Raw genomic sequence first — 10293 nt, forward strand, 5'->3', positions numbered from 1 at the left:
TTCCCACTTAAACAACTCGTTGCGATGGACATAGGTCATGGCTTAAAACTGTAAAGAAAAAATACTCGAGGAGATGCGACCCAACAGGTAGTAATGTTGAAAGGGGCTGTTAAAGTGGTTACTGGATGGGTCAGTGGGTCAGGGCCTATTTCAGAGATAGTGTTTCGCTGAACCCCATGATCTTGAGATATTAATATAGCTCCTGCACAACAATCATCTGGTACCTATGGCAATGTGCCTGGGGGGCTTCTGCGCTTCCCGTCCTTCGATCGTTGAAATTTAGTTTCTTACCCAAACATTCCACTGCGCAGTTTTTTTATAACAAAGGGTTATAGCGGATACTGGAACTCATAGCTTTGCCTAGCTTCTGTATTGGTTATCTAAGCAATTAAGACACGCACTTTCAGACTTTCGCGGGCTCTTTGTAAACGTTATCGGTTGTGGACCCGGATAAATCTCTCACAAACAAAATCAGAGTACCCTTTGATCAAAAACGTGTTGAAATTTGCGCTGGTCCTCCTGCCTCGAACTCATTGGGACCTTAGAACTACTCAAAGTCTTGTCGCTGGGTTTTAAAACATGGGTGCTGGATGTTCAACGGAAAGCTCTGCAGAGACGGAACAGGTGAGCATGCCTTACGGGAAGCGCTGTCTGCCATCGCCCTTCGTCATCGGACAGCCGAGGTTTCCCCCCACGCAGTCCGTAAGCATAGAACGAACGAAGTCGGGGAAACCGTCTGAAGAAGAGGCCGCGCCTGCGCCTAGGCCTAAGCTAAGTGGTCCCCCAGTGGAAGTTGACTTAAAAGAAGTCGAGCGAGACCATGGGGATCGAGACCAGGCAGCGCGTCTGGATGCCCTGAGGCGCTGCTTCGAGGCGCTTGATAAAGACAAGTCTGGGTAAGAAGACTGGCGAAACCCACATTGCCAATGCGCTTCCAATTCTTCACCACCACCACCATCACCATCGCCCAACTCCAACACCGATTTCCCTTTCCTCCCATACCACAACTAGCTAGGCCCTTCACCCTCTTCCAACATCACCAACAAAACTCGCGTGCCGTACCAAATTCGCGTCTTCAGAGTCACACATTCAGAGCGCGCGGTGCTCGCAATTTCCTTAGTGCCCAACACCACAATGCGCACCCAAATCGCACCCAAATCGCACCACGCACCACGGACAACAGCGATCTTCACATAACCTTCGCCGCCCTGTCCACCCCTGGCACTCCCACCCTCGGTCCGCCTGGGAGCTTGCCATTACCCTCCCAGTTTACTGTCAGCAACCAACACCGCGTTGTGCTTGATGGCCCGCACCGCACATCACGGCTCACGGCACACACATAATCCCCGCTCCAGCATCCCGCCTCGTGTCCCATCTCGCCACCCATCCCTCCCATCACTCAACCCCGCCCCCACTGCCCCCACCCCTCCTCCCCACAGGTCGATCGACGCCAAAGAGCTCAAGCAGTACTTGTTTAAAACGGTACGTGGCAGGAGCCGCTATGTCACAGTAACCCTTGAACATAGCGGGGGCTATGTGACCTAACTGTTCGACTAGAGCTCTCCTTACTCCTAGGGTTTCAACCCGGCGGCTATGTTCAGAGGTGGCGGCATAAGGAGCCACATGTAGACTATTCCCGGGGGCGCTAGCACCACCCTGCAGTTACGGCTGCAGTCCTGTCGACTGTTGCTGCAGCTGCTCCTGGTACTCCACCGCAGCTCCCCTGGGTGCAACTAGCGTGTGCAGTTAGCTCGTATGAAATTCCGCTCCACAGCGCTCTGTATGCATGTATGCCTACCTCCGGTCTTCGGTCGAAACACTCCAGTTGCCCGTGTCATAGGACGAAAGCCGCCGGGGGAAGGGGGGGAGGAAGGGAGGGAGGCCCTGCTAGGGGAGGGCCGCTGGGCCTTCAGGTCACCGCTCATGTCCAGGCGCCCGCCGTTCAGATCTGGGCTTCCGACGACTCTTGCGCTGGAGTAGGCCCCAGCTAGAGGGGGCTGGCGGAGGGGGGCCTGGGGGGCCCTAGGTAGCTCAAGAGGGCGTCATGCCGCAATGACGGACGAGTCACGCGCCACTGCTGTGTCGCTGTGTGCTAAGACGGAGAGGAGGCAATCATGTTAAGCAGAGCAGCTGTTAAATATTAATTAAATTTTAAATATGTATTAAATTTCACTTCACCTCTACCTCTACCTGTCCGCCCGCCTCTGCCTCAAAGGGTGTCAACGTGTCGCACATCTCTGACAAGGCAGAGGAGCTCATGCGGAAGATGGATGTCAATGATGACCAACTCATATCGCTGGCGGAGTTTTCAGATATGGTGAGGAGCGCCCCGCACCCCCCCCCCGGGCCCTATGCTGCCCGGCACTGTTGAACTGCCGCTTGCGATGTGCTCTGTGCTGGTGCTGCGCTGTGCTGTAGTGGCATGCTGCAATGTCATGTGATAAAGTGCTGAGTGCTGCCCGGGTGGGTTTAGGAAAAGGAGAGCAATAATCCGCAACTCAAAATCAGATCCATGACAGATCCGAGACACGGATGGCTCCCGCTTTCTGGGGTGCAGAAAGCGACAAGCGGGCCATGGCACGAACCAGACGCGAACGAGTGTGAAAGCCCTAACCACTTTAAAACCGCCGACTGCCGCGTCCCGCCAACGTCCTGCCAAGCTTGCCCTCACGCTCCGCGTGTTTTAATGATGCGTGTGCGATAGAAGGGGGTTATGGTTGTAGCTTGTGGCTCGTAGGAGGTCCTTCACCGCCATTATGGGATCCTGTGTAGAAACCAAGTGACGGATTGTCCTGGGTGAGTAGTGAGCCCGTTGCGCTGAAGGGTTTGGGGCGTTGAGGAGGGAGCCCCGGCCACTTCCCCCCGGAGCGGAGGGGGCCCCCACCGATTCCCATGCCCCGTATTGCCATTCTTGCTTCTTACCTCTCGCTTTTTCGAGGTGTTCCCAATGCTTCTCGACCTCATGAACCGGATTTTCAACAAGCGGCAGTTTAATCAGCAGCGGCTTGGCTCGGGAATGGGAAGGTGGAAGCGAACCCTAGGCTGAATGAGAAACGATCTGAAACCCCGAACCCGAACCCGGCCCCGAAACCACGAGCCCCAGCGCCATGTAAAAGCACCTGCCCCCCGCTGGGGGCCCTTTTTGGGGTTTTTCGCTCCTCTGTTGTGTGTGTGTGTGTGTGTGTGTATTTTCCCGCAGATGGAGGCCTTGCTGACGGATAAGTCGGATGAGGATCTGGACGTGTGGGTGGCTGAGGTGGTGTTCACTGCCAGCAGCCGCAACGTAGTGGGGTTCGGAAACACGCTTGGGGAGGTGCTACAGAACCTGGAGTTCAAGGAGGAGCAGGTAGGGGAGGGGGGGCCCGTCGGGTTATCTGGGGATTGTTGTTGCTGGTCTCGGCTTTGGGGATATGGGTATCATACTGGGGCGAGGGCATTTGGCTTGTCAGGGCAGTTGATGTGGGAGGAAGCCGGCAAGAAAGCAAGCTAAGGAAGGATGAGGAAGGGAGGGGGAAGTGTTGGACCCGCGTTGCGTTGAGTGAAAGATGACATCGCTTGGTGAGGGGTGAGGGGAGGATAATGGCATGTTGCATGTGAAGGGTTTAAGTGGGGTCCCGGGGGAGATGGTCATGCCGGAGTTCCAGCCCGTTGTTATGACCGCGGCTGCGAAGCCCCATGTGAGCCGGGTAGAACGTTAAGCCGGATGGCCCACGGAGGACCCAAATAACCACCTCTTGTGTTCAGCCATGTGATGGGCCTGCAGTCCATTCGGGTCCGCTGTAACGAAACGCATGACACGCATGTATGGGTTTCTTCGCGCGCTGCAGGCAAAGAAAATCAAGACTTTGTTTAAAGAACTGGATCGAGACAAATCAGGGTGAGTGAGTGCGGCTGCGGCTGCGGTGCGGTGCGGTGCGGAACTTGCAATAATCAATGCAATCCAACTGGAGTTTGTGACTACGGATTGCGATAACGGGCGCAAGGTGCAAAGAGGTATCTTGCAGCGGGGAGCGGATGAAAGCTCAAGTTTTGTAGGCGTTCAGCCTGGTCGTTTTTCCCCTCTGCTGCAACTGCTGTGTGTGTGTGTGTGTGTGTGTGTGTGTGTGTGTGTGTGTGTGTGTGTGTGTGTGTGTGTGTGTGTAACTCCCTCATACCTGCCCGATACGAGCCATGAGGACGCTCCGTTATAAACCCCGTAACAACCTAAGCGCGCTTGGTAGGGAGCCGTCACATTTCACAACGTGGTGTATTATATATGATATGGCCGTGTTGGAAAGTGACCGACACTCATATACCAGAGATTGGTGACAGCAGAAATAGGAGCGGGGGGTCTGGCTCTAACAGGTTGTAATCCTGAACTGCTGTTGTTTTCCTGAAGTGCTGCGTTGTGTAGTGTTGACAAGCTGTTAAGATTCTGGTTTGATGTTGCTGAGCTACGTTGTGAGATGGTTTAACCCCCGCTTCTGCAATCCCCTGATGTTGTGTAATAAAGCTTTATTATGCTTAAGCAATTTTGCGTCCCTCCTCCCTGGCGTGCCTCAATGTCAGGTTTGTCGAACTCCATGAACTCAGATTGTTGCTGGGGAAGTCGGTGAGTTGAGGATGAATGGGGAATGGAAACGTGGACAATGCGGTCAGGGGGGCCCCGTTGGGAATAGCAGTTGGTTAGTTATTGGCTGTTGAGTTCATAACTTGTTCGTTCGTTTGTTCACTTGTGGACAAACCCCTGTCCAGGGCATGGACATGGAGCAGCTGTCGGAGGAGGTCCTAGCAATCATGGCCAAGCTTGACAAGGTGAGAGTGGTAGGGGAAAGACGAAGCACGTGAACGAGTGAAGATGCTGCCAGGGCAAGAGTGTACCAGAAGTAGAACTGACCAAAAGGCGTTCATGAAAGCGGCGACCTCGAGAGAGTGAGGGGCATTATAAGAGGGAGTTTCGCGATCCTTGTGCTCGCATCAGGTAAAAAGGAGCAGGTTTAGGCCCGACCCAAATGACGGTACGATGCTATCGTAAACGAGCTTAGGTTTGACATGGCAGATTAGCCTGGTTTAGTAGACTGTTGCTATTTGTAGCAGGGAACACGTACCGTACGCAGTCGTACACTGCTGGTTCTGTAACAGCTCCACCTGCAGTAGTGTGTTCTGTGATGAGATTACCATATCGTGTTCGCTTATCGAGAAGGAGGGGAAAAGGAAGGAGTGTTTTTTCCAAGATGATGACGATGTGCTTGGGCATGGCAGGAATCTAAGAAGCGTAGGATCCATTACTCATGCTTGTTTGTCAAGGAATTCACGCACATTCAAGCACGCTGCAAGGAGGCATATCCACAACGACACAGCCCTTGTTACAAAAAATTAAAATGGGTAATTGACACCTGGCGACGGCGGATGTGCATGGAAAGGAACCTGTCCTACATGGATGATCCTGATACCTGACTTTTAAGAGGGAAGAAGTCCGGGAAGCCGTAAAACACTTTAAAGAGTCCTTTGATACGATATCAGCTTATCGTCGCTGCAGCTGATCCTAGCCCCTTCCGATGCCCAGCGACGATGGCGCGCTAAGCCAGCCCCATGCCTCAACTTAGCTTACCCCGCCCCTCCCGCTCCTAATGAAATCCACAGAATGGTGACAACAAGGTGTCGACGCAGGAGTTCTATGTCACCCTCTCCGCGATACGCAAGTCCCTCCGGTCAGATGAGGAGTTTATGGCCCTGCTCGACAACGTCCTCGCCGTAGCTAAGGCACCAGAAGCAGCCACCGAGAAACCCGCCCTTGCGGAGGTGCTCCTTGCTGAGGACTTTTAAATACCAGCAGCAGATGACTGACCGCCGCGCCGACGGGCCTCTGCCGTAAACGTGAAGTGACGACTTCCACCGGCACTTGCTCTTACTGGTTCAAGACGACTTTCGTAATTACGTTTGTTGCCTGCGAATATTTTTATCGCCATGCATCTCATGGTTGCCAATGCCAAAGAACTACTTCATTAACTCTTCACTTACGTCTTGATATCTGTCCATACATCGGTTAAGGCATTTTTGATCATTGCTACTGAGTGAGCTCCCCGGGTTGCTGAGGCAAACCTTGAAGCACTTGTCGCGAACGGTCTGCAAAGTACAAACCCTGCCAGGACTGCGCATACGCAAGGCATGCCGCAACGCATTGACATACCTGGTAAAACTCCTGTACCATCTGCATTTGCAATTGTGACTTGACCTGCGGAGGCCCACGGGGCGTATCATGAAGCTGAAAAACTGGTGTAAAGAAGATGGGGCTTATCCAGTCATATCAGTTACCTGTTCCATAATTGTGCTATCATCCACTTTTCCGCCTGGGGCCCCGTAACCGGCTCCACCGAAGCTCATCTTTGGCGCTGGCAAAAAAAGCACAGGGTCGTCTACCCTAGGTCAAGCTGCAATGAGTAATCCTATGCATAAGATCATGTTAGCCAGATTTGCAAAGTATCCAATAAAGCCGTGCATGTTTACGCATCGCTCCAGTTTGGTCTCATCGTATCATAACTGAATGGTAAGTGCGAACAGACGATCAGGCATCGGGAATGCCCTAGCAACAAAGGAAACCCGGCCCTTATGGCCTGACCAGGACTTACAGATGGAGGCCCCTGTGGGCCAGCTGCGCATCGTTCCTTCCGGCAACGGAACAACCAGCGACAGCGGTGACCAGACCATTAACCTACTCAGACTACTTGATGTCTATGTACCTAATAGAACTGCGCAGCCAAGCCATGCAGGAGCCGCATCTGCAGCGCCAACACAACCCGATGGCCGGGCAGACGCTCTCCGGGGCGATCTCAGGGCTCTCCTGCAGGCCACATACCATCAGCTGTCGAAATGCAGTGGACGAGACTGGCCGCAGCAGGTCAGGGTCAGCAATCCCCGATCTAATCTCTTCTCCTACCCTTGCCATCCACCATCAGCAACCTGCAGACCTGGTATCCGGGGCCTGTCTATCTCGGCCACCATGCCGCAGACATTGGCGTTGTCCCGGGCGATTTATTTCCCTTATAAGAGTTCACCATACCTTCCCGTCCTTTAGCCATCCAACTTACGAGCGTAGCCCAGAGTGGTGCCGTACATTTTGTACGGCATCGTCATAAGCCCCATCGCGGCCCTCAGTGCGTTTCGTCCCTTGAGCTAATTCACAGACGTGATGTGCAGAACGCACCGGGTAGCACGCATGGTTTCGGTTCGAGTTTGTCGCAACTGCAGCAGAACGCAGTACATTGTAGTAAATCGCAGCGGTTAGTTGGTTAGTACTTGTCAACCACCAACTACCACTTACCTCTCCTAGCCTCCTCAAAAACGATGATTGAAGTCTGTAACTCAACATAATTAAACTCCAAGAAACCTAAACCTAAGGGATATTGCCCTTGCTCCTGCACCCGATGGTGTGTATGATAAAAGGGGTTTCGTCCCGGCAGGCCTTGCTCCGAAACCAATCTCATGCATCCGCGCCTCAACCCCTCTAACTTAATAAACACTCCTCTCCGCAAAACAACTCCGAATCTCCTTTCTGTCTCCTCTCTCCCCCAATGTCCCATCTCCCTCCTCCGTCTTTTTCTTCTTACGGTGTGCACGTGCACTCCAGTCAACGCCCACATCGTCCGTGTCGTACGTCGTGGCTTCGGAGAGCACGCAGGACGGCACCAACGGTCGGTACGAACAGCTTCCCCACGTGACAATAAGGCCCCCGGGGCTGGTCAACCGCCCGGGGCCCCGAACAGACGAGTTGGCTGACGTCATGACGCGACGGGTGGGTTCATGCTGCGTACGGCGCGTAATGTTACCGGCTCGTACATTTCCCGTACTGCCGTAATTCCCTTCCCTTCCCTCCCCCGGCCCTAGGGGACCGCTATGGCCGTACTGCCCTGGCGTTGCGACCACATTGTACGGGATTACCTGCTTCGAGCTGGGTCCCGGAGGGCGATGCTGGCGGCCGCGGGAGGCACGCTGTACGACGCCAAAGGTACGTACGGCATTCACGACATGTACGGTTTTGACTTTGGGGGCTGTGTCGTGTCGTGGCCTTCGTCGCGCCGTGTCTTTCATGCGCTTGCATTCCTAACCGTGCGCCTAAGTTTCTGACTCCTATTCCCCCCCTCTTCCTCCCCCCTCTTCCTCCCCCCTCTTCCTCCCCCCTCTTCCTCCCCCCTCTTCCTCCCCCCTCTTCCTCCCCCCAATCCACACCCCCACCAGCGCTGGTGCCCGACGTGCGCGGCCACCTGCGCGAGCGCGTGTTCGTGGTGCTTCACTTCCACTGGGATGGTCAGGAGCTTTGGCCGTGCGACGTGGAGCCACAACAACCACCCCCCCCGACACAGTTACAGCAGCAGCAGCAGCAGCAGCAGGGCCCCGCGGCGATGGGGTTTGCGGCTGCACCGGCTGCGGGTTATTCGAAGGTGCGGGTGACTCACTGCCGCTCTCCCCACAACCCCCACCCCCACCACCCCCACTAACCCCACTAACCCCACTAACCCCACTAACCCCACTACCCCCACCATCCCCACCACCCCCACCTGCAGGCGGGGGGGACCTCCAACGGGGTCGGAATGCGGCGGCGCTTCTCCGTCGAGGAGAGCAACGTGCAGGTGGGGGATGTGGGTCTGTTGGGGGTCTGTGGGTGTGAGTGTGGGTGTGGGTGTGGATGTGTGGGTGTGGATGTGAGTGTGAGTGTGAGTGTGAGTGTGAGTGTGAGTGTGAGTGTGAGTGTGAGTGTGAGTGTGAGTGTGAGTGTGAGTGTGTGGGGGGATGCAGCTGGGGGCCGGTTCGATGCCCTGGGAGCAGTGGATGAACAGCGAGCCAGCAGAGATTTACGGCCCCACATGCCGCTGACGTCACGCCGTACTGTAACGCCACCGCCACCCGTTCCAGTTGGGGATCTTGGTACGGAAAGGTGTCGGCGGCACGTACGCCTTTCAGGCAGCGCATAAGGCCCTAGAGGCCCAGGGGTTGCTGCCGCTGCCGTCGCCGCAGCCGCTGGCGGCTCAGTCAAGCCAGATGGCCACTGCGGCGATGGCGGTTGCGGCCGGCGCGTGCGTTAGTGCTCGGTACGGAGGCGGCAGGGGCAGTGGTGCAACAGCAGCGACAGCATGTGGCGGTACGGCGGCGGCGGTGCTGCCGCCACGGCTCCCGTACTCGGTGCCCCTGGTACCGCCCGTCTTCCCCATCCGTGAGCAGATTCCGCAAGCCGCCGCCGTCGCCAGTTCCGTACATTCGTGGCGCCGTTCAATAGCGACGTATGCAGCGTCAGCGGCGGCCGTGGCGTCGTTGACGGCAGCGAGGCAGCCAGTCGGCGGCGCTGCTGCCGGCGCCGCAACGGCTCCCGTACATTTGATAAACCACCACCCGGGATGTTCTCCGGCCGGCGGCGCCGTTGGCACGTCAGCTACTGCTGCAGATACTGCTACTGCGGCGGGCGGTGTCGCCATGCACCCTAGGGTGTCGCCAGAACAGGCAGCAGCGGCTCCGTGTACAACCGAGGTGGCGGCGATGGTAACCATCCCGGCGCCGCCAGGGGCCGTAGTGACGCCGTCGGCAGCGGCAGCGGCAGCGGCAGCGGCAGTAGCTCCGGGGGGGTACGGCAAAGCCCAAGCTACAGCGATGGAAGTGGACAAGGCTCCTTCGAGTACGGCGGAGGCAGCAGCGGAGGAGGGGCCGGCGGAGGCGGCGGCGCTGCAGGAGGCGGCGGCGGAGGAGGAGGAGGAGGAGGGGGTAAAATTCGAACCACAGGAGGAGGGGGTGGAGGAGTCCGTGCGGCTGGTGGCGGCGGCTCTCTCACCGTCGGAGTTGGGGTTGGAGGAGGAGGAGGTTACCGTGCTGGGGGAGCAGGACGTGGAGGGGGAGGAGATGGAGGAGGGGGAGGGTGATGGGGTGGAGGAGGGTGATGGGGAGGAAGGGGAGGGGGAGGAGGAGGTTGATGGGGAGGAGGTTGATGGGGAGAAGAGTGATGGGGAGATGGAGGGGGAGGTGGGTGATGGGGAGGAGGGTGATGGGGAGGGGGAGGAGGGGGAGGGGGAGGAGAGGGAGGAGGGTGAAGAGGCAGGGGAGCAAGAAGAGGCGGGGGAGGAGGAGCAACAGGAGGAGGAGGAGGCGGCCGCAGATATCGGGGCCGGTAGGTCAGGAGGGGTGGTCGTTGAGGAGGTCGTTGAGGAGGAGGAGGAGGCAGAGTTGGAGGGGGAGGCAGGGGCAGCCGCAGCGGCGGAAGAAGCGGACATGGGACCGGGGGGCCTGGGGGCGGTTGGAGGGGGGCCAGCCGCAGCGGCGGCGGCCGCGGAG

At 56.9% G+C, this 10293-nt stretch overlaps 2 protein-coding genes across 2 annotated transcripts in view; both read left to right on the top strand.

Annotated features, from left to right (window-relative positions):
- Positions 1-579: 579 nt before the first annotated feature.
- On the top strand, positions 580-6275 carry VOLCADRAFT_105403 (uncharacterized protein; the record flags this gene model as incomplete). The annotated part of the gene is made up of 9 exons (XM_002952139.1): positions 580-624; positions 679-896; positions 1440-1482; positions 2216-2317; positions 3200-3346; positions 3828-3877; positions 4549-4591; positions 4735-4794; positions 5623-6275. 9 exons carry the CDS (start codon positions 580-582, stop codon positions 5803-5805), a joined length of 891 nt encoding a protein of 296 aa, XP_002952185.1. The 3' UTR covers positions 5806-6275.
- Positions 6276-6523: 248 nt separating this feature from the next.
- VOLCADRAFT_92841 (uncharacterized protein) overlaps positions 6524-10293 on the top strand; it is a gene marked incomplete at both ends in the record, with an annotated part of 15657 nt that continues 11887 nt past the window's right edge. Inside the window, 6 exons of the mRNA XM_002952140.1 lie at positions 6524-6877; positions 7607-7771; positions 7864-7984; positions 8215-8417; positions 8541-8606; positions 8890-10254. Coding sequence (XP_002952186.1) covers positions 6524-6877; positions 7607-7771; positions 7864-7984; positions 8215-8417; positions 8541-8606; positions 8890-10254 — 2274 coding nt within the window. The remainder of the gene's footprint in view (positions 6878-7606; positions 7772-7863; positions 7985-8214; positions 8418-8540; positions 8607-8889; positions 10255-10293) is intronic.

Source organism: Volvox carteri (assembly GCF_000143455.1).
Source record: "Volvox carteri f. nagariensis unplaced genomic scaffold VOLCAscaffold_28, whole genome shotgun sequence".
Classification (NCBI taxonomy): domain Eukaryota; kingdom Viridiplantae; phylum Chlorophyta; class Chlorophyceae; order Chlamydomonadales; family Volvocaceae; genus Volvox; species Volvox carteri.